Genomic DNA, 24,461 nt, shown 5'->3' with positions numbered 1-24,461 from the left:
CACTGTGTGGTATTGCAATAATTTGTAGAAATAAATTGAATAAATTGTTAATAACGTATGCTCTTTGCAAATGGTTAGCACAACCTAAGTGCTCTTATCCTGCTAAGTCTCTCTGCTGAATGGGAAAGTGAATGAATTTCACAGACTATTCCATTACCAATAGCAGGATATATTCAATTACTTAGGAAAAAACATTAGGACTAACCCAGATGAAACTAAATGCTAATCAAAATTGTTTAATTCCTGAAGGAAAGACAAGCACATTAATATATTTCTTTTCCCTGTTCTTTTGCAAACACCAAAACTCTTTTAATTGATAAGCTTACAGCTTTCCAGAAGAATTAAGTTTAATTACATCTAAAAATTACAGACAAACTGAAATACAGAGCACTCATGTAAAGCCACAAAAGCTGGCAATGCACTTGGGAGATAGCTCACCAAACTGGGAAAATCACAATAAAGCAGAAATAAAAATCACAAATCACAACATTAGCCCTGAGATTATTTCTGTCACACCTCCATCACTGTACTTTTATACATCTATTCAAGTAAATTTTATATGATGCCTTAGATTTCTATAAAATGAGCTGTTATAACTCTTACAGACTTTCAAATTAAAAAAAAAAAGCTTCATGAATGAAGAAAACTTCATCTTTTCAATGAACAAAAATCTAACTGAAGTTTGTCAAAAATCATTCTGGTCACTACAGTAGAATAAACTGGGGCAGAACTTACCAGATGATGGCACACCACCTATAAGCTCTGTAATTACATCACAATGGAATTGCTTCATTATCTGATAGCTATGAGCCAGAACACTCACTTGGGCATTCTGTCAGCTTTTTGTTTCAAGATATTCTAAGCAGCTGTATTTTTCCTGTATGTGCATAATTTCTTGGGATTCCCATGTGTGGTTCCAGGCTTTGCTGTCAGTCGGTACAGAGACACAGCAGAAGTGAGGGACAGAAATTCTAGAGCCCCCAGCAGCACCTGTACTTACCCTGCTCATTGTTCCCTCCATTTAACAGAAGTTCATCATTCTGTCTTTTCATTTCTGTTATGTACTTAAAGGCCTGATCCAGGATCATGTTCTTGCTCTGTAAAAGAAAACACACATATAAAATTAGGAGAAATGTCTAGAATTTGTAAATCAATTAGTGATGAGGCTGCACTTACTCCAAGAGGTTTTTACTTTAAAAATATGCTCTGAATATCACTGGGTAGAGCTGGTTTTCTACTGGTTTGGGTTGGGTTTTTTAGATGTTGTTTTTTGGTTTGGTTGCTTTTGTAAGATGAAACTACAGGCTTTTGTGAGTGATGCTGACCCTAAAATGCCTTGAGATTTTACAGAACAACATTTTCAATGCTGGAGCTGACACCTTCTGATGCCCAGAGGAAGATACTAAGGCCACAGATCCTGAACAGGCAGCATCCTTTCTCACTGATCAGCCTAAAATTCATGTTCACTAATAAACACACACATCACATGAGATTTCCAGGATACTGCCTTGTAAATATTTTATTAGAAAAGCAAGAAACATGGAACAACTATCCAGGGAGATATATGCATAATTTTGAAAATAGTATACAAGGGAATATGGGAAGGGAAAATGACCCATCCACAATCATCTTTTTATGAAGCTATGCTTATTCTGTCTGCAAAACCTTTGTTCACTTCTTAATTTCTTCTACTGTTCAGTAAGAACAATCTCTGCTAGGGATTCCTCTATCTTGAAAAAGATGCTTCTGTGCATCAGCCTAGAAGCATTTGTCTTGCTTCATCTTTTGCAAGGAGAGTGTCTTAAATCACCATTATTATAATTTCAGTTTCTGAATTGCTTTCAAGCCATTATATGAAGGATGAAAAAACAAGCAGTCATATGCAACACTTTCAGATAAAATGCTCAAAATCCGTGTAACTACATTCATGTGACCCTGCACTTCCAAGTAGGACTTCTATTACAAGTAGTTTTTAAAATACTAATAACTAGTAATAGTTATACTATTACTAGTATACTATTAATAGTATACTTTTGAGTATATTAATTCAGACAGTTTGCCTTCTTGCTAATACAAATACTAAAATAGGTATTTAGATTTCTACAGACAGAGAAACATTTGGACATTTGACAGGAAACTTGTATGCACCTTGGATGGACACTCACCTGTTTAAGTGCTGGGGAGCAGGGAATGAGTTCTCCAATTCTGTTTATCCCAGCATTAATCTTCTTTTTTCGATGTCTCTCCACTAAGCAAAAACAATATGTACTGTGTCATCTGGTTGGGCAAGGCAGCACAACTAGGATAATGTAAGGGCTCAGAAATACATTATTTCATTATACATTGGAACCTCAAAGTTATAAAATTAATACTAGAATCAAAGAGCCATAACTTAAATAGCCTTTAAAAGGTGGGGATATTTTGGACCCCTTCATGAAAAAGTCAAGTTCCTACAACTCAAAATTCAGGTTTTGAAACTGCCTTCTAACACAGTTTTATGACACTCTCGTCATAAGTTAGATTAAATTTGAAATTGATTAAATTTACGCATACAGAAAGTAAATGAACAAAGATTATGGAAAAAATCAATTTCAGATTTGGGAAGCAAACCAATGCCTCTTAAATTCTAATGTCAAATTTAGCACCAAAAGAGAAATTTTAAATTTATATTAACAGAGTAGCCAGCCAACACTGAACATAGCTGAAGCTCCAGGTATATGGACTATCAGATACTCTTTTCTATGTCCAAAAGTTTAACTGTTCCATAAGGTCTAACTGGCTGGGAGAATGAAAATACTGAATGGAGAATAGTTCCAGTGAACTACCTATTTTGGAGCAGGTCAGAAAATGTCAGAAAATGCTTCATTTATAATCTTCTAGTGATACCATTTACCTCTTCAACAGGTCTGAATATTGGCAGAAAGGGTCTACACTCTAAGTCTAGGAGTGGTTTTTACAGACAGTATCTCTGTTTTCCATCCACCCCAGTCAGCCTCTTTTAAATACAGTTAACTCTCATGTAGCTATTGTTTTTACTGAAATATTTTCATTTTCTATGCAAAATTAAAACTATTAGATGTCTTTTTTTTTAAAAAAAAGGAAAAAGTTCTCTCATGGCTTTGTCAGGACTCAAACCATTGTGTTGTTCATGATGCTGAATGAACCTTTTGGTTTGTGCAGTTGCTCTGCTTTTGGTGGCCCACAGAAACAAACTGTGACCTTCAGGTGAGTGTATTTCATTTGGCTCAGTTACAAACGACTCATTAATTTAATTTAAATAGTCTTATTTCAGTAGCCTGTCACTTCAATTTACCTTTCTCAATTTTTTTTTTTGTATTTCAGGAGAGACTGCTGGCATTGACAGAAATAGGCCTAAATACACTAAACACAGCAAGACAAAGTTTCTTATGCAAGAAATTTACCATATAAATTAGAGGACCTCTCTCAAAATTAAAACACAGGACACTTGGGATTTAATCTTTATCTAGCTTACTAATACATACAGATATCACAGTGTTTGTGAAGTGCTACGCTTTTGTTTTGGTAATATCTGCAACACTCTCCTCAGCTTTTCCATATATTAATGGCTAAGAAAGTATAGGTTTGGAAGGAGCTGGACCCCATATACTGCAGAGTTCAGCCCAGGTGATAAAGATTTTGGAAAGCTATCAACAAGTGAAACAGGAACTGGGAATTCCAATGAGGCCAACCATTTTAGAAGTAAACCTGATAAGACTGTTTCCTGATTCTTCTTAATTCTTAAGAAACTGGCCACACCCTGAGCACACTCAGCAAGCACAGCCCTGCACACGTTTCACACAGAAACTGCTCAGTGCTTTTTCCAGCTGAGTTTGTGAAGATCACATGATACTGCTGTTCAGAAAAAAACCCTGCAATCAATTTCTTTGGATAACCAGCCCAAAGCCTGCCAGATTCCTCCCCAGTCCATCTTTCTGTTCCTACTTGTAGAAGATGCCACTGGCACTAGAACTGACTGGGTGCTGCCCAAGGGATGTGACCCCTGCAACATCCAGCCAACATTTGCACAGAATTTCTGGGGTGTCGACATCCAAGTGGGTGCCTTAGGAATAGGTTAGAGGAATACTTCCAATCCAGGGAGCCTAAAGCTCTCAGGTAGGACACCTGTCTCTGTTTTGACAGAGGTGGATATTGGTTGCATGTGAATGCCTGTGCAGTTGTTTTCTTTTGGAATTGAACACAGCTGAAATTGTTAACTTCTTAATTTACTGGCTTTGGAAAGGCAGGTGCTCCTTCATACTTTAACTTTGTACTGTGGAAACCAGCAAACCAGAAACAATCTGCAAAGTTAGTTTATGCAAGGACAAAGTTAGTTTATGCAAGAAAGGTGTTTGGTAGGGTGAGGCTTTTTCAGTGTACTAAACTCCTGTGTGGGAGCCTTCTCCATGTAAACTATGTTTTACTGCTCCAAAGCATCTGTGCTTATCTCCAGACTGAACAGCAAAGGATGATGTTCCCACCTGCATTATGTGTCTCCCGGTTTTTCTTTCTGTGAAACATAAAGGGAAAAGATTCATGTGAAACTCAAGGTTAAAGATCTGCATACAAACAAATATTTCTTATATTATTTCTATTACAGCTAAAATTACTAATTATCACAGTCTTCTCTGCGAACTGGAGCAGCAGAAGTCACAATCAGATGTTCTTAGACATTGGTATTAAACAGTTTCTAATAAAAATTTGTTCATGTTCAGTCTTAAATCAATTGCACTACAACAAGTCACAGTGCAATATTCCACTTGATTACTGGTACATATTTATAGTGGAGAGCTGGGTCTTTATGTTCCTGTTACACTATGCAGTGTTTGAAAAAGCCAAAGATTTTTTTTAAATAGTTTTGTTTGTGAGGAACAAGACAGTAAAGTATTTGTCTGAAATGTTGCTTTTACATTTACTGGATCACTGAAATAGGAGAAAATTTTACCATGCAAGTTGATTTTCCAGCCACATTGCCTTCAAACATCATAACTTCTGGTATCAAAGAGGCTTCCTTTGTGAGAGAAACCAAAACTACTGTTCCTCTGCAGCTGCTGTTCTTTAATGTCTAAAAATTCTGAATAGGTTTGATTTCAGCAAGTGAGGATTGTGTTTGGTTTCATACGTTCACCTGGACTATTGGACTGATGACAACAATCAATGTGCAATGCCCCAAATTGCTTTACTGGCAGTCAATAAATTTCAAATATATATATTTCAAATCTTCAAATTCTACATATATAAATAAGATGTACTATACACATGCACTAAGACAAATACTTCCAGGATGTACAGTAAAGAAAAGTACATGTTTTTTGGAAAAAGCAAAATTCCAGAAAAAAACAATTTCAGAAAGCTTCTGTCCTGCAGCACATTCTCAGCTTAGATGTTTCCTAGGGTATGCAAAAAGCAGAGTAGCATCTTCTGCTGTCCTTTTTGACTGTTACAGAACAGTCCACATGTGACAAGGAATCTGAGGTAAGAATGCATGATACATGTGGCAGTTATGTGTGATTACTGTGAGGCACAGTATATCTATCCTTTGTGCTTTGAGTTGATTCTGATTTCTGGTAGCTCACTAAAGATAGCGTGCACCTACAGTAACTTAGACAAGGACTATGAGACTGTAATGTTACCGCTACAGGTCAGACCCAGAGACATCTGCTAAGAAACAATGCTTAAAGATGATCATTAATACTAAATATGCACAAGAACATCAGGACTGGACAGACCAGCTGTCCTTTGGTTGACATTACCATTACAGAACACAAAATACTCCGTTAGGTAAGAAAGAGTCGCGAAATCTGCAAAGACTGAAAAACCTTCTGTGGGACAAATCAGTGTTCTCTCTGAGCTTTTCCTGATCATAAATCATATCCTACATGGTTAACCAGTGTAAGATAAATGCTGCATTTAACCAAGGACTGAAGAACCCCCTTACCAATCAGGTATCAGATGACCCATGTTAATACAAAGGAACAAAACCCTGGAACAGTTCTAATGAGTGCTGAGTGACTTTGTTACAAAGTTTGGTCATAGTGTTGCTGTACAACCTCAAGGCATAGTTTGTGCTCCTGCAGAGATTTAAGATGTAAGATCCATATTCCACTGGGAGTTAAGGGAGAGATCTAAATGACCGTGTCAAAATTAGTAGTTACCTCCTGACATCTAAAGGAGCCTCCACAAAAATACAGACTGTGCTCTGAGGCAGCAACACAACTTTACACACGTCAGAATAGTCAGTGAAATAATTAAAGAATCTGTTTTGCCTAAGTGACCCAGGTAGATGTATCTTTAACAAATAGTTTGGCATAGACAGGGCAAGAGAGAAACTTTTGGATCAACCCTGATGAGCACACAGAACTTCCTGTCCATACCCTTATTGCCAAACTTTTAGCTAGAAACTTTGTAACTGCAACATGACTGCAGACTACAGGCCTAGGAAATAGTCCCTTTCCCACAGGAACTCACCGATGCTGCTTCTTAGTAGGTGTCTCATTCTCTGTCATCTCTGGCATGGTTTCGGAGAAGAGAGCCTGAGGAAACACCATGGAAGGAATTAACAACTCCTGCACTTTCCTGAATCCTCAGCCCACGACATTTACATGGCTTTGCAAGGACCACAAGGACAGGGCCCTCTTACAGTGTAGGCACAAGTGCATGCCCTTGACTCAGAGCAGCTGATTTTACGACATTAAAAATTAAGCACGTTACCTATTGAGATGTTTCACAAAAGCTGTCTGTGATGAACTGGTTTCCATTTCCTCAATTACTTCAAATATAAAAACTATTATAATCCCAACCACTTTCAGCAAACAAGAAGAATAGTTAAGAATATGACTGCTTTTCAAATGGGAGGAGGAATAGCTGAACTCTCTCTTATCAGCCCTTCCTCACTGAATATGAATTCAATTCCCAGTTCAAAACAGGGTATGAATGTTAAGCAAAAAACAAGCTACAATGAGGACATTTCATTAACTACAAATTTAGAGTGCTCTTAATGTAGCAGATTACAAAATTTACTTGCTATTAAATTACTGTACACCTTAAAACAACCAAAAATGACACCTCTAAGCTCTCAGATATGTATAATTCAGCTAAAATTAAAATTATGTATACCAGCCTAATGAATTGCATCTAACTTGTCCTCATCTTGAACAGACTGGTAGCCTGTATTTAGACAAACAAATTTTAAAAAATACACAAAATATGAGATTAAGTTAATGATGATTGAACAGATATCTACCAGAGAAATGAATTTTAGAGAGCAAGTAATGTAAGTATACTGTAGATGACAACAGGAAAAAACAGATCTTGTTTTTGATGTGTCTGAGCTCTGTATTCACTTTCACAGCTCCTTTCAGTCTCTCACCAACCAACCTGTTATTGCAACTCTTCCCATGGGCCCTCCAACTCCTTGTGGCTTCCCCTTTCTCTGGCTCCTCCTGAAAAGCTCACTGGCTTCATATCTTTAGGGTATTTTTTGTCTGTCTGTTTGAACTGCAAGGAAGTGGAGGTGGTTTTTAATATAACTTTAAACACCAAGCAGTTCTTAATGTAAACTGAGCCTACCACTACTGGCACTGACATCAAAAACAAACCCCCAAAATAATATCCTTGCAAACCAGAAAGCCAGACACCTATGGAGCTCCCAAAGCACTGAAGCACACGCTTCACAAAGTGCTCTGTGCACACACCTGTGTGTGTCAAACTAACAGAAATCATCTGTATTGCACCAGAACTGAATTCAGATACTGCTTTCCAGCCTTTATACTCTAGAAGTTAATTGAATGTTGTGCATTCAGGAAAAATTAGAGGAGGATAAACATTAGGGCTGATGCTGGTTACCACTCTAATCTTGAAATACTTTCTTTCTGTGTTCCAGGGAAGACTTGGGAGATGTTGGCAAACCATAAAATAAAGCAAACAGGAAACAACCTATGAATAGATCCAGCTCAGGGAACTCAAAGTGCCTGAAGATTTCAGGAACATAATTCAACTCCACCTACACGACAGTGTTCACACCACCACAAGACTGGACACAATCCTCTCTGAGATGAGTTACAGCATTCCATTGCCCCACTGGGTGTTACACACAGCCTACCTAAACACAAACCTCTCCAGCCCAGCAATGGGAATACATCACTTTCTGTTTATATCCCTCCATGGACTTTGCTTCCTCTGTGCTCACCTGACCACCCCCTGCATAAATTACAAAAACACCTGACAGAGTTAACAGTCTTTTATTGTGGGAGAAAGCAGTGGTGCAACTTCAGCACACTCTTATAAATTGTGTTACCTCATCTTAAAAACAAGATTTCTTCTCCTTTAAACCCAATTAGCTTACTTCACTAACAAATTTATTTGAGTTTATATGTAGTAAGAGTAATCCAGTTGTTATGCCATGTTGTCCAAGTCAGCAAACACAACTCTGAAAGCCAGGAGAGGCAGTTTCCCACCCAAGGCATCTCTAACTTATCCCTCCTGGGTACAGCTGGTGATGGTCAGTAGTACTCACTGATTCTACCTGCATTCACTGATGAGGAAAGGGTTAACTGGGAGACCTTAGCAGGTGAGTGATTTTGATTATAATAAAAAACCAAAACCTGGTTAGAGCCCAGCCATCTTGGATGCTGTTGGCAACCAGAGAGATGTTCAGGTGTACAGGGAGTGACTGGGGCCAGCACACCTCCTTTCAGCAGCTCCAGTGTGCCAAAGCAGCCCAGCAGAACCTGTATCCATCAAGGCAGCCCAGCAGAACCTGTGTCCATCGAGGCTTCCAGCAGGGACAGGAGAAGCAGAGCAGCTGCCTGGTGACACTGCACTCATGTATCCATCACCGAGGCAGCACCTTGTGCGGCAGGTGAAATAACTACTCAAGGAGCAAAGGGGTAATTTAATTTACTGTGTCCAGGACTGTTTCTGTTTAGTGAGGATGTGAGCACATGGACACAGCTCTGGTAAAGCAAAGCTCTAAAACAAGCTGAGGAAAAGGATGATGCTGGATTGTATCATGTGGCAGTCACATACCCTGTTTCTTGATTTCTGCACCACCTATAAAGCCAGAGCTGATGTGTCTGTTGTTGGGCATTATGAAACCACTGCAAATATACTGGAAATCAGAGCAAACAGATAAAAGAGGCCTTAGTTTTGGTGGACTTTGCATTTTTGAAAGACTAATGTATTCACCAAGCAAGGTATTTTTAAAATTGTGCAAATGTATACAGCTTGAGAACCAAAGGACTATTTCTGTATTGCAGTGTATTTAACACAGAAAGCATTAATGTGGGTTTAGATGGCTAGCTACCACGCAGGGCTACAGATGAAGCACAACTGTGTGAAGGTAAGGGCATAAAGAAGCACCCAGCCACAAATACCCTTCCCCAGAACAGACATGGCTGTTCTGACTCCAGCTGCACAGTCCAGAACACATTCACAACCCCATCCTCCCCCTGCCCTAAGTCAGAGCACCTCTTTCTCCTTCCTGACATGAGTTCTCCTTACTCCTATATTTTGGCTTCTTCTGTGTCCTCTCAGCAAAGTTCTTCTTCTTAACAACAGCCATCCCTATCTCCCAAAGTCATGATACACACAATATTCCAATTGCCTTATTTCTTCATGCTGAGCAGATGCCAAAATGATTCAGCAATTCATTATATGTAGCATTCTGGAAGATAGACAAGGCCCTAGTGAAAATTTGTGCTGTTACTTATTAATACAGTTTCTAACCATTTTTTGATCTTGAAAAAGAATAGAAAATCTTTATAATATGTCAAAAAAAAAGACCTTACTTCTTTCTTCCTCCTCTGCCCTTTCTCTCTTAAATTATATCAGTAAACTTCTTCCAAGTGATGCTGCTCCCTGTGTATTTCAAGCCATTTGCTGCCACACTGAGTGTATAAGCCTCACAAATGTAAACTTAAAGTCTGCATTTTATATGTTTCATTTCCACTGGGATCTGCAGCCCATTTCATATAGAAAACACGGCACAGGAATGCCATGACTGTTACCCTAATTTCACTTTACTGTGGATTTACTTCAGGTGAAGGTTTTCAGTTCACCACTCAATCAATGCTCTCACTTTTGTGGTCCTGACAGCAAAAGCAAGGCTGTACACATTATCTAATGAACAAATTAGTTTATTGTGAGCTCCACTGAAAAGAGGTGGTTAAATTTGTTAAACAACACTTGTATAAAACTCTGGGCTTTCTACTGATAGATTGTACCTAAGAGAAATGGTTGTACCTATGAGAAATATCTGAACTGAAGCTGGTTTTTCCCATTCTTATTCTGTAAGGACAGAAACCTTTGCATTTTATTTGGTATTCCACAGAACAGCTGAAGCTGGCAATACCAGGGAAGAGGTTTTCTCAAGGGCTGCTGAAAATATGGGCTTTGTGAATTAAAAAATTAAAAATAGTGCCTAGGTGGAGATTTCTGAGGGCTGATGAATGTTTACATGGCCTCTATTTCTCCCCCTCAGGTGTTGTATGACCAGAGCTTTGACAGAGGGTTTCCCTTTAATTCTTCCACATCAAGTATTGCTTCTTCATCAAGATCCCTTCATGGATTCTCTAAAGCAGAAGACATGTACTTGCCTCAAAAGCTCAGAGACAAATGTATTTTAAGTTCACTTATGAAATATGCTCACTTAACTCAGCTGAATGCCATCTGCAGAGAAAATATAGCAAAATCCAAATTCTGAAAACAGATGAAGAAGCAGTAACTCATCATTTGTATTTATTTAGTACCAAGCTTCCCTTAAGCTTTATGTAGTTAACAGCTTTCACAACATCAACCTAAAATATTGATTTTAATTTAATGCAATGTCATCCTCAGAAATTAAAGGATGCTTTGTGTTCTGAAGATTTAAATTTAACATAATTTAATCTCTTCTATAGTTCTGAAACATAGGGTATAAAACCTGAAAACCAATTTATTTAAACATCTTCTTGTATACCACCCATCTTTCCAGGTAGTATTTAGCAAATTTTATGAAATCTCTTCTTCAAAACATGCATTCAGCAAATACAAGAAAAAGTTATTAGATTTTTTTTTTGCATTATTTTTTCACTCCTTATTTAGGAATTGTTTCCAAACTTAACATTAATTTTTAAAAAGAAAATAATTATTCCAATCTGTTATCTTTGGCTGTACAAAACAACCTCCCTCAATAGTATAGCCATTCCATTCTTCTGCATCAGGCAGAAAGAATCATGTTTATATGCAACTACACATATTCTGCAAACCTACCAGCAGTCCAAATCTTTCCTCCTCTGAATCTCCTTCAGCAAGCTCGTGCTGTGACACTGCTTCAGTCTCAGTTCTTACAGGTTTTGTATACCTTGTGTAGTTAGTAATGCAATGTAATGTTATGTACACCTCTTAGTGTAAAGCTAAGGTCAGTTCCAAGGCACAGACAAGAACCACTCAAATGCTTTTTTCCTGACACAGTGTCTTCTTCATCCAAGCAACTGCTGCAGCTCACTTCTCCAGTCTTCCATGCATGTTTTAGAACAAGGCTAGCTTTAATCAGGGACTTAGTCCAAGCTTTTAATGACAAGCAAGGTGCCCTTGAGATCAAGAGACAAAATTTACTGCCCTTTCTTTATTCCCCCTTGGAATGGCTCTATTCTAATTTTGTATTTACGTAATAAAATGGCTGCAGGAAAGGTAACTCAAAGCCAACCTTTGTGATTGTTACCTGTGTGTACAAAGCAACCTGGGAAGACTATCAGAGAGGAAAATGAAAAAGGCTATTTTTCCTGACAGGAAGAAATCAGGATTTCCCTGTTACTGTGACCCTTAATGCACTCCCTCACCACAGCTGGGCCCACTGACTGATTTAACTGCAACCCCTCAAAGAGATGAAGTTCCCAGATGTTCACAAAAGCCTGGGAGTGAGCAGAGGAGGAGGATGGGGTCAGGTGAGCATGGACAGAGCTGGGGCAGTGACCAGCTCTGCAGCACGGGTGTGCAGGCTGACCAGCTCAGGGGGCACTGCCACCTTGTGCTGAGGAACATATTCCTGATGCAAACCAGCTGAGACCTTCCCAGGCCAACCAAACTGCTCCCAGAGCTTCTGCAAAAGGTAAGAAAAGAAAACTAAAGCCAAGAAGCTCAAGCTTGTTACATGCGGCAACTTTTTTTTTTTAAGGTGCTTGCAAATAATACATAGAAAGAAAACTTCACTGCTTTTAGATATTTTTATTCTGTCTCTTTTGTTTGTATTATCTAAACTCAAATACATTAGTATCTTTCCTCCTGCTGACTTAAAGCAATTAAGTTTTAGTAAGGCTCTTATATAAGAACATGCAAGAGAACTAGAAAGAAAATGTTTAGGGTTTTTTTTTTTTTTTGTAATAGCATTGGAGGAAGAGAAAAGGTAATTACTCAAGTGATACTCCCTCATATCTACACTGGTTTTGCTTTCATTTGTAATTTTCAAAATATCAATGGCAATTGCACTGGCCATTCAGTAACAAGCAGTTTTAGGACAGCATAGGTATAGGGTCATTCTGACAAATCCTGACCAGATCTGCTTAAGAAAACTTCATAAGAAGAAAACAAAAAAAAACCAAAAAACCAAAACAACAACAAAAAAAACCAACAAAAAAAACCCCCAAACCACAACAAACAAAACCCAAGAAACCAACAAAAAAAAAAAAAAAAAAAAAAAAACCAAAAACCAAAACCCAAACAAAAAAAAATAAAAAGAAACTGCCTGATCTAATCACCTGAAGATTCACCTCTCATATTTATTCTTCTTTGTCTACTGTTGTTCCTTCCCAAGTCTTCCTAAGTAAAACATCATTTCTTTTAAAACCTTACAGAAGGGGCAGAGATAGAGCTCATATCCCCAGAATTAAGTATCTCACTCACTGTGTATGGTCTGGAAAATATTTAAGGAGAAGTATCTCTGCACATTTTGCACCCAGATGAGAGCAGCTGCCACTCTCACATTGTGCAGATGATCTTGGCACTGCAAACAACAGCAAGTAAAGGAAGATGCCTACAGGAACCATCTCCTGTGGGCTGGAGCAATTGTTACAGGGAAGCAGGAATTTGGGAGCTGAAAAGCTGTAATTATGGAACCAGTGCACAAACCACAATCACAAAGACCAGAGCTCTCACCTAAAGCCTTCAGCTACTTTAGATCAAAATAAGGGGAACATCACTCTTTTCTTTAGGAAATCAAGGAATGACCAGGGAAATCCTCCTGATCCCATGTCTTGTGCTGAAATTCACAAGTTACCACATACCAATTTCACTAAGGAAGTGAGAAAGTGTGTGAACTGTCTCTATGTTGCAAGGCAGTGCTCATCTCCCTGGCCTCCAATGATCCGTGGTACACCTCAAAACCAAACTACTTTGAAAAGAGAAGACAGACATCCAATTATGCTGTGCTTGACAAAGGAGCCACGAGTGTGTTTTGATGGTGGATACAAAGTGAATTAATTGCAGGCAAGTTCTTCCTAACAGAGGTCATCACCTCTGTGTGGGTTAGGGTGAGGTTACCTGGATCAGATGGCAAGGGCTGCCTGCACCAGGCTGAGGCTGAGAGCGCTCTGCCACTCGCTCCTGAGCAAGAGCAGCTGCTGCTGAGCCCCACTCTGCTGCCTAAAGAACAAGGAACAATTTTCCTGAAAACAGCTGAAACATACAACTCATCCTGGTCTCCAAATACTGTGACCGTGATGGTTACTTATAACTCAAGAATCCATCCATACATAAAAATTGTACTTGAAACATTGAAGACTTTTCCAGACTTGACTGGAAAAATGTAGAAGCTGTAAGTCATAGAATCACAAAATGGTTTGGGTTGGAAGGAAATGTTATAGATGGATAATGAGATGACTGGCTCTCACAATTAAAAGATAACTACTGTGTGAATATCAAGAAAAGCCTCAGAGATGTATAGTTATGTTACTGTGGTTTAGATGTCCTCTGTTCTCCCCATAGTCCCCTCTCCCCCCTGTATTGTTGCCATCAGACAGCCAGGGCTGTCTAGGACAGAAGCTGTGCCATGTGCCCCTTGCATGGAGCAGCTGGGAATGGAAGAGCTTGGTGCTTAGGGGGTGCAGCATGGCAACACCTCACCTCCAATCAAGTCACAGGAAAGCAGTCTCCACCAATAAATGGCAAAGAAGAGCTGACTGAGACTTTGGGAGGGGCCAGGGCTGGCAGATGCAACCCCCAGGGGTATAAAAGACTGAGCATCCATCCTGAAGGTGAACCAGCCATGTGGTATGCATGAGGGGCAGTTTCCAGCATTGCAGATTTTTCCTTATGTAGTCCTTTTGATGTATTTTTGTTAAGGTTTAATAAACCCCTTTAAATTTTCAAAGTGAGCAGTTGTCTCTCACAGAACCTTAAAAATTGTCTCATTCCACCCCCCTGCTATGGGCAGGGACACCTTCCACCAGACCAGGTTGCTGAGAACCTCATCCAGGCTGGCCTTGAACACTTCCAGGGATGGGGCATCTGCAGCTTCCCTGCCCAACCTGCTCCTGTCAGAGCCACTCCAATTCTGCCTTCTCATGTGACCTTATCTCCAAATGAAATCTCCATCCAAAGAGCAGGACCTCGTCACAGAGCCTGACAACCAGTTTAGAATTACAACACAAAAACATTCATTTTGGCTACAATGATTTAGCCAGAGCAGAATTCTTTGCTTCACTGCTTTGGTTTTAAGCTGAGCTCTTTTTGTTCTGCAGCTACAAAGGAGCCTCACAGAGTCTGTTTATAAAAGCACACAAGGTCCCAAGGAGGTATCAGGGCATTTTCTGACATGTGCCAAACTGCCTTGCTGCTCTCTCCCGAGGACCCTGACTAACAAGCAGTGCAAAACATCCTAGAACCAAAATGTTCAGGGCATCCACAGAGTTTATGTGTCAAAATTTTTAATTCATCTTTTCAGATATGAGTCATTCAGTACAAAGGATTATACAGTCAAGTTCTTAAATATTTTATAGGCTTGAGGTTTGAGAAATCTGACACAAACCAAGAACACATCAAGGCTTCATGATATAGGAAGCAATATTCTATGGGCCTGCACTACAAAGTTCCTCTACAATATGCAGGAGAGATCAATCCTGAGATTCTGCTACAAACACTGCCCTTCCAGAGTTAAGGGATTTCCCTATGAATCTTAACAGGGCCAAAGGCAAAAATGGCTGAGATAGAAGGTACCAAAACCCAGATTTTCAATTTTTATGTATAAGCTATTGAAAGAACCTCACTACTTACACTTCAATGAGCTTTTAAAAACAAGCACACACACATTCTGCCCCAAACCCAAAAAAACCAAACTAAATCTCCACAACTTTGCAATGTACATTTTATAGGCAGACTACTCACAAGAGGTTTTAGTGGACTGAAGTCTCACTCTCCTTCACAACCTCAATGCAATCACACCTTTGCTTTTCAGAGTTTTTTTCCCTTGGACTCATGAAGTGGGTGTACTGGGCAATTACTTCAGTTCCAGGAATAAAGGACTCATCTTGCAATCTGGATGTTTGACACTTTTGAATAATATTGGCAGGGATAAAGCTGCACATTATTTTAATTATATTTAACAGAGAGTTCCAAACTAAAGTTATCTGAGCCCAGATGAGCAGAGAAAGAAAGCAGACTTTCATAACACTTTCAAAGAGGAAATTTAAAATAAAAATCATTGCATGTTAGACACAAGAAAATGCAACTACTAGGTGCAAATCCATAGAAAACCTGAATTCAATAATTCTACCACTTTAAGAACTACTTATTTAGCTTAGGAGAATTACTGTACCTGAACTATCTGGGGTGAATAAGCAGTTCTGAAAGCACTAGGAAAAGCAAATTAGACTACAATAGAAATTTAGCACTGACAATGGAGAAGAAACTAAAACCAGATTTCCAAGTTACTACTTTGCACAGGTCTGAAAGGAATGGATAAAGGGGACAGACCATGATCCTGCAAGTTTTACTTCATTAAAAAATCATTCCATAAAATGAAAATGCCTTACCTCTACTCTGTCTTCTTCTATAACTGTATGAAATCACCTCCCTGTTGCCACCTAAGACTGACTTGGCAAAAGTACCTTAAAGTGAAACTAGGAGTGGGAGAACTCCATTGCATTCCTTAGCAAGGGACAGCTCATACACTTAATATTTCCAAGCTGGGAAACACAAGGTCTTCCCATTCTGCCCAGAATAAAACAGAAAAACCACAAAGTGAGATGGACTGTAAATCCTCCTGAGACAATCCACAGGTGGGATTCTCCCTCAGCCTTCTCTACTCCAGGCTGAACAATCACAGCTCCCTTGGCCTCCCAAGACAAGAGATGCTCCTGTACCTTAATTGTCCTTGTGGCTTCTCAATGGACTCTCTGTGGGACATCCAAGTCATTCTTGTACTGGGGAACCTAAAACAACACCAGATCCAGGTATGGCCCCACCGGTGCCAAGTGCAGAGGAAGGATCACCTCCCTAAGCTGACACTCCTGTATCAAATGGAGCCCATTCAGCACCTGTGCCACAAGGACACTTTGTGGGGTCAGGTTCAGCTTGGTGTCCACCAGGTCCTTTTCTGCCAAGGTGCTTTCCAGCTGCATGGCCCCCACTGCATATTGGTGGACTGATCTGTCCTTCCCCAAGTGCAGGATTTTGCTCTTGTTGAGCTGCATGAAACTCCTATCAGCCCATTTCTCCAAGCAATAATGGGAAAGTACCTGTGATGATTATCTTCCCCTGCTGCCCCAACTCCTTCAAAGTAATGCTGAGAGATGCAGCCTCTCCCCTGGCGCACTGGCACTCCTAACCCAGCAGGCCAGATGAGAACACCACTGCAGCTTAAAACTGACTTTGCAAAAGGATCACAGAGACACCCCACAATCCCAAATAAGTACACTGAAACAACAAGATTGCTTCTCATGGTGACAGTGCTGGCTTAATACTTGTGAAACTATGACCCAAGATGATGCCAAAACTAGCTAAGCTTCTCCAATTACACAAGAAGTCCCAAAATTTCCAGCAGGTGAGAGACTTACATGAAAGAAGGAGGGATTTAAGCTATTGATGCACAATATTTAAACATTCCTGAATTAAAGCATCTCTGAATATTAGGGATGCTCCAATAGTGGAAAAATTATGTTCCTGATTTGGAGCTCCATTTTACTACTGGAGTAGATGAGCAAGAAGAGCTGCAGCATGAAGCTTTGTACAAGAACTCTGTTCAATTTCTAGCTAACAGCTTCACTGATGCATGAAAGCAAAGCAGAGTCCAACTTCAAAGGTGGAGGGCTGGAATGAATTGTCCCTGGAGTCCCACATTACAGACTACAGATGTAGACAGACACCCCAAATGGACAGTATTATTTTCACCTGAACTTCAGTTACTTGAAGAATAAACAAATCTTTAAGCTCTCCTCTCCCCATAAAACCCTTACACTTCTATTAACTGTGTCAGCAGGCTAATGGGCAATATTTTCTATAATATTTTCATGGCATTGCCCACCATACCAGAAGCTGGAAAAATGGATCACAGTTTCTGAGGAACCTGGATTGAGACCTAAAAGCTAATAGCTCCATACCTGGATCATTCCAGCCTCACTAGAGATGGACCCAAAGAACCCATTCAGGTACCAGAATACCAGCATGACTGAGATGTGCTTTCAGATGGAGCTGATTGCAATTCATGGTTTTCACGCTGGTCAGTTAGCCTGACAGAAGCTCAGGGAACTGAGTGAGAAAGGCACTGGTTACCAGGAAGCATGGAACATTTTCAGCAGCCCAGTGCTTTTTTCTTATCTGAGCCACAATGGCATCTCTTACAATGGATGTAAGAGATTGCTATCGCAGGTCGTGGCTGCAAAAGGAACTCATTCACCTTGGAGGACTACAGCCATGGCTTTTCACACAGGAAACAAGCGCAGTTTACACACAATTTGGCAATCTTGTGCACACAGCAGAACCTCCTCTGTGCTTACTCCAAGCATGACAACGGCACTACACTGGTAAGGTAGCAAACCAAAGTACACTTGGATACATTATATCCACCCATAAAGGCTGGAATTGCATTTTAAACACCAAGTTAGGTCAGCCTTACATAAACTGCACAACATTTCCTAATCAAGGAGTTGAGACCTTTACGTGTTTTGCTGTAATCTGAAATAACTCAAACACTGCTTGAGTTACTAAAATTGAATACATATCACAGTGCAGAGTTCCAGATGAGACAGTTTTCAATTAAATAACACTACTGAGCCATGTCCTTGATGGAAATGTCAGTGAAGCTGTGTATACAACCCAGGTTTTTAAATGAAAATGGATGTGTAAATGTGTGCATGCATACAATCTAACAGCTTTAGTGTTCCCAATCTTTTTGTAACAACTCCAGTTATAAATCTCAGGGCTTGAAGAAGTGTACTTGCCTCCTGATGGACTGTCCACCCACAGTATTGCCAGTCATTTTATAATTCTTCATCTTAGTTGTGTTTGTGATTCCTTTAATCAAATGAAATCCCTCAGGAACATGTTTTCCTATTTTGAAAGGCGTCACTGTCCTTCACAGTGGCACAGACTTTGTGGCACTTTTCACAAGTTCTTGTGACACAACCAACCATGATTCATTGGGAAACACTTTGTATCAAATGCTATGCTTCTTATACCTCCCCCCAGCCAGGTGGCACTTACAAAGTTATTTTCAAGACCTTAAAAATTAAACCACAGAATGACTCTTGTCAAATTCAGCATGCCCCAGCCCTTCACTTCCTCGCATGTCTATTTCTTTCTGCAGCACCCAGCTTCAACTCAAACATTGTATTAATTCAGATCCAAGGGGGACATGCTTGGTTACAGTGTCACACACTTTGCATCAAGGCACTTTGCAAATTAAAAGCGTGCTTAAACACTTGGAATGCACCATCCCAAATCTCTCTGCAGCCTAATTCATTATACTTCAATATGTGGAAGCCTGAGGTGTTCTTACAACTTCAGCACATGGGGAGAAACCATCAACAACCAAACACTGCTCAAAAAAGCTCCCCTGTAACTCCTCTGCCTAAAAAGAGTCAGGAGCATCCCCCACATTCACTAAGAAGAGCAGAGGCGAAGAACAGCTGGAGTAGCTCAGCCAGCAGAACACATTCACAGAATCTTTGCCCTCTTGCTCCCAAGGTGTCTCTGACATTTCAGAGCACAGCTACAAACAGGAGCCCACCATGCACACAGCAGCCGGGCCAGCCGTGTCACAGGGCCACTCCAGGGACAGTCCCTTAGCGTGTCAGCTCCTCAGAATGCTGCTTCAAACACCAGCCATCAAAGCAGCCGAGCCACTGCCAAAAACTTACATCCTAATTATCTCTGTGCAGCTGCCAGACTCCTCCAGGATCCACCACCTTTTTTCATCTACTCCGTTAAAATCTTCCCATGTATCCACAACCTAAGGGAATAAGTAATTTCCAAACACTTCAAAATCGGCAATGTTCTTGCACTGTTTCACATACTTGATGTGATTTTTGAATACAAGCACCTTAAAAATCATGCTCACAACACGAGCATTTTCTAAGCTTATTTCCCATTCAGTGGCAAACTTATTTTCAGTTGTCAAATGTATTTCATCCCAAAATGTACCTCTGAGTTATTGTTATGGCACTAATTGAAAATCAAAAATTAAAGGTTCAAGATCTTCCTAATAAAAAGGAAGTTTCATAGGAAGTTTCTTCTTTCTCATTTCTCTGATTACTGCACACAGTTCACGAGCAATGAACAAGGCTCTGCAGTTGTTTGAAGTGCTACATAACACAGTCACATAAATAAGATGGTCCCAATGACTTGTATATTAAAAGTAAAGCGAAAATCATGCCTCTAAAACAAGCTGCTACATCACCTGACTTCAGGATGTTTACTGTGCCATCATTATCTCTGCTAGAAGTGCTTAATAATTGCACGTCTAGGTGAAGTCTAATAGAAGTCCAAGCTTTTATGTGAAAAGCAAAAACACAGTTTTGTGATTTTTGTACTTATGGGCAGAAACTCAACACATCACTGCTCCCTTTTTCTTTGCCTTACTTCCAATTTTTCCCTACAGACTCCCCTGGACAAGGGGCACCATGTGCCACAGCTGTATCCAGCTATAGCTATGTCAATGGACTCAGCTCATTTGAGCTGTCACAGGGAGCTGCATTTGAACTGTCCTGCCCTTAATGCGAGCAGTACCTGTGAGCTACAAACACTTCTGTGCCTGCCAGTGTTGATTCCCATGAAACCGAAGCCTTCCAACTCTTTAAAGCCCCTGCTTGCTGGCAAATTCGACCGAAATCGGCCGGAGAGCTAAAATTAGCAGGCAGAGAAGGAATAGACAGACACATCCATCAGACTTCCTTCCTTCGGAGACCAAGCTTACTACACGGGAAACGTTAGCCACGAGTGACCGAATTCTAAGCAAGAAAGCTGTCCCTGGAGGCACAGCATGCCCTGAGCCCGTGGGGATCCCATCCCGTGGGGGTGGCACTCGACACGAGCACCCCGCCGCCATGCACGGAGCGGGAAGGGGCCGGGATGCGGGAAAGGGCCAGGATGAGGGAAGGGGCCGGGATGTGGGAAAGGGGCCGGGATGCGGGAAGGGGCCGGGATGAGGGAAAGGGCCGGGATGAGGGAAAGGGCCGGGATGCGGGAAGGTGCCCGGGATGCGGGAAGGTGCCGGGATGTGGAAAGGTGCTCGGGATGCGGGAAGGTGCCCGGGATGCGGGAAGGGATGAGGGAAGGTGCCGGGATGCGGGAAGCAGCCGGGATGCGGCGCAGCGCCCGCCTCTCTCTGCCTGCCGAGCGAACTCCGCGATCGGGGGCTCACGCTCGATTGTCTCGCAGCGCCCAGACCGCAAAGCCATAGAACCACGCCGCTCCCCAAGCCCTCACCGCTCCCCAAGCCCTCGCCGCTGTTCCCCCGACTTTCCCCCAGCCCAGCCCCGGCCCGCAGCCGCTCCACTCCGGGCAGCAGAGCCCGGGCACCGCCACCGCGCCGCGCCCGCCGGGGCCGCACCGCCACGGGCCGCCCGCGCTCTGCAGCTGCGCCCCGGCCCGTCCCAGCCCCGCAGCCGCTGCCCGGGCCGGGCCGGGCACACCGGGGCCGGACAAAGGGGCACCGGCCCCACCGGCATCCCGGGCGAGCGCGGCCCCGGCCCAGCGCGGCGTCCCGGTCCCGCTGCCGCGGCCGCTCCGGGGCCCTCTCCTCCCGCTGCCGCTCCCGTCCCCGGTCCCCGGCCGGCACTCACGGTCGGGCCGGGCGCGCTGCGCGGCGGCCCCAGCGCCGGGACCATCCTCCGGCGGGCGGACACCCCGCGCCAGCCCCGCCGCCGCCTCCGCGCCGCTGCCCGCCCGTGCAGCCCACCCTGCTGCTCGCGCCGCAGCCAATCACCGCGCGCGGGGCCAGCTCTCGCGGCCAATCAACAAGCGCAGGGCCGGAGGGGGCGTCGCTCGCCCTCAACTGGGCGGGGCGGAGCGGGCGCGGGCCAATGGGCGCCACAAACATTGGCGGCGCGGGCCAATCAGAGGGCAGGGAGGCAGAGACTGGCGTCAACAAGGTAAGGTGGCCGAAACAGGAACTGGCGGGGAGCGGCGTCCCGGGCGGCCAATAAGCGCAGCGGGAAGAGGCGCGCGGAGGGGCGGGCGGCAGCGCTTAAAGGGGCCGCGCCCGCGCCGGGACGGGACGGGAAAGGAAAGGTTGCGGCGTAGGGTCGGTGCTGAGCGGCAGCAGCGGCACCGGGAAAGGACCGCGTGTGAGAGAGCGCCGCGCGTTATTTTGTGCGTGTTGCTGTCAGATGAAACAATCCCGTCCTGCCAGGGTGAGTGACCCGAGCGCTGCCCTTGGCCGAGCGCAGCCGCGGGCTGTGAGAGCCCTGAGCAGCGCAGAGCAGCGTCCGTGCCCCGAGCTGCTGCCCCGCGCCATCGGCACTCAGCGAGCCGGGACGGAGCGGCCAGAAGAGATAAGGCTGGCTAAACGTTTGCTACATGGAGCTGTCCACGAGGAGCCAACCACGTCCTGTGGCTGTTCTGTGCCATGAGTGATGTTTTAATGGACATTTTTTCTTAACTTTGTCACATGCACTGCTCATGTTTAGCTCTGGGAAGAAGGCGCTCCATCCATCTTCCTCATGAGTTAAATCAGAGGTTAGGAAATGAGGGATTGTGGGTCATTAACAACTCCCCACGACCTCACTTTTTGCTTCCTGCTAATACCTACATTCAGTGATCATCCATGATAAGGCAGCTTCCCAGTTCCAGCTCAACTGCTTCCCTGAGAAAGCATCTTGTATCCATATGCCTTCGTACAACATAATAGAGCAGGGACAAGTTTCTGAAGCATTGTCCAAGAACTCTGCTGCTGCTGAAGAGTCATAGCAGCAATCAGATGTTCAATAACCCAAAGCCTTTTGTTTTGAATAGCTGCCACTTGCAAAATAACCTCGCAGCTGACATTAAGTGAAAAGCCCATTTGCGAGCTGTGAAGAAAATTGAGGCCCAAGCTGTTTTTGCAGAGGAATTCTAACATTACTATAAATACCAGCTTGAAAGTGCAAAGCAGGAATGTAAATGCACTTTTTTGCTTTTCATCATCTTTGGTTCTGATATGACAGAGCCAAACTGGAAGACAAGTGAAATCTGAAATGCCACTGCTCCATCAATTTATTCCAATATAAACTGAGGGGGGAGATTTTTCTTCTAAAGGGTAGTGTGCTTTTTTGGTGAAGATTTTCACTAAATAGACACCCCCACCCAAAGCAGCAAAACCAAGCTTACCTTCTGACACAAGAAGGTTGTGGATCTACAGCGTCTGAGTTCATAAGTGGTCAATACCAGTACAGGGTTAAATATCTGAAATACTGTGGCAAGAATCCAGCAGCAGGCAAAAATCCACAGGTGAATATCACACACAACAAGAACCTACCTGTTTCTCTTGGAGAATATAAATTTACAATTTTATGGCAAGATGGTTAAAAAAAATGAAGAGCTTGCAAGGAAAGCTTTACTTTGGATAGATGATTTGATATTCTTTTGACAAGTCAAGAAGTTTTGGCAGCTTTGAGATAGTCTTAATCAAGAACTTTGCAATTTTTTTAAACTTTTTTTTATTATTTAAATTCTTGGCTGTAGTGCAGGTCTGGGTTCAATAATTAGTGAGCAGTACTGGCCTAAGTCTGTATGATGTGATCCAGCAGCTGAGAGGCAATCAGAACACAGGTCAGTGCATCTTTCCCAGTGCAGGAGTTTCTTGGACTATGGGTCATGTACATTCAAGGGAGTGAAAGAAAGCTGGCAACTCAGCAGTTTAGAGAGCTTCAGCTGGTGGTGCCACAATGCCTTCGGGCAGAATGGCAGCAAAGCTGAATGCTTTTACAGTGTTAAAGCACTGAGGAGGAGGGAAGGAGGCAGAATGAAAAGAGAGGGATAGAGTAACCATTCCATTATCTGTTTGAATTGATGCCTCTTTAGGGGCAAGAGAAAAGAACACAAGGCAGGACATTTGTCCCTTACAAAGCATCTGGATTAGACGCACTGAATAGATTTAGAGAAGCCCTATGGAAAGGAAAGCAACGCTGCCAGAAACTGATGACAATGCTCATCTGACAAGATTGGTTCGGTAGATTCTCAAAAGGACTTCACATAAGAGGTTTTGGACAGGGATTTTTTAAAGTAATCCAAGATACTGCAGGATCAGAAGATAATGTCCTTACAGGAACAGAGAACTGATGAAAAGACAGAACAATTCCAGTGTTCCACATGAAGTGAATGACTGACCACTCACTCACTCCATCCTGGTGTGGTAACTGTTCTTGAAGTAGTTGTACCAGTAACAAATTAGAGACAACAGCACATCTGAGTGATTACAGAGGTGCCATAAATACCCAAGTTCTGAATGCAGTGAGGGGAATGGGAGTGCCTGTAGAACCAGCACAGCTTTGGGAAAGCACAACACAAATGATCAGGAGTACCTGTTAGTTTCCCTGTAAAGGACAACTCAGTTATCTGGTGTTGAACAGATGGGTGAGGAAGGAGAAGAAACACAAAACAATAAAAGCCAGATGGTTTGGAGAACAGCTGCAGCAGTTTAAGTACAGCAAAGGTTTTCCAGCCTCTGCAGCTGCTGGTGAGGCTGGAGTGATGAAGGCTGCACTTCTGGTAGCAGTTCACTTCCAGCTGTGCCTTCCAGGCCCTCCAGCAGAGGTCGGGGAAGACAGCTGGAAGCAGCCACTCAAGATTACAGACAAGTTTCAGAGACTGAGCTTTGCTTTTGCATTGTTATTCCAATGAATGCGGCAACTCCATCTGTTGATAAAGCAGTTTCCAGAGGAATTAAATAAGTGAATAGAATACAATGTACAAGTTTAGGGAAACTCTTATTTTCCTCCAAACCTGGGACAGAGTGCAACTTCATCACTTCATTAATGGCACTTCAAAGCGGAATA

The 24,461-nt window shown here is 42.4% G+C and overlaps 1 protein-coding gene across 1 annotated transcript in view; it reads right to left on the bottom strand.

Moving 5' to 3' along the window:
- USF3 (upstream transcription factor family member 3) overlaps positions 1-21,346 on the bottom strand; it is a 36,636-nt gene extending 15,290 nt beyond the window's left edge. Inside the window, exons 1-5 of the mRNA XM_058045174.1 lie at positions 21,270-21,346; positions 6,487-6,551; positions 4,500-4,528; positions 2,166-2,248; positions 1,001-1,097 (exon numbers count right to left, since the gene is read on the bottom strand). Of these exons, the coding sequence (XP_057901157.1) occupies positions 1,001-1,097; positions 2,166-2,248; positions 4,500-4,528; positions 6,487-6,551; positions 21,270-21,314 (319 nt within the window). The 5' untranslated portion in view covers positions 21,315-21,346. The remainder of the gene's footprint in view (positions 1-1,000; positions 1,098-2,165; positions 2,249-4,499; positions 4,529-6,486; positions 6,552-21,269) is intronic.
- Between the last annotated feature and the right edge of the window lie 3,115 nt (positions 21,347-24,461).

This window comes from Melospiza georgiana, chromosome 2 (assembly GCF_028018845.1).
Source record: "Melospiza georgiana isolate bMelGeo1 chromosome 2, bMelGeo1.pri, whole genome shotgun sequence".
Lineage (NCBI taxonomy): Eukaryota > Metazoa > Chordata > Aves > Passeriformes > Passerellidae > Melospiza > Melospiza georgiana.
This window is presented reverse-complemented; position numbering and strand designations above follow the sequence as displayed.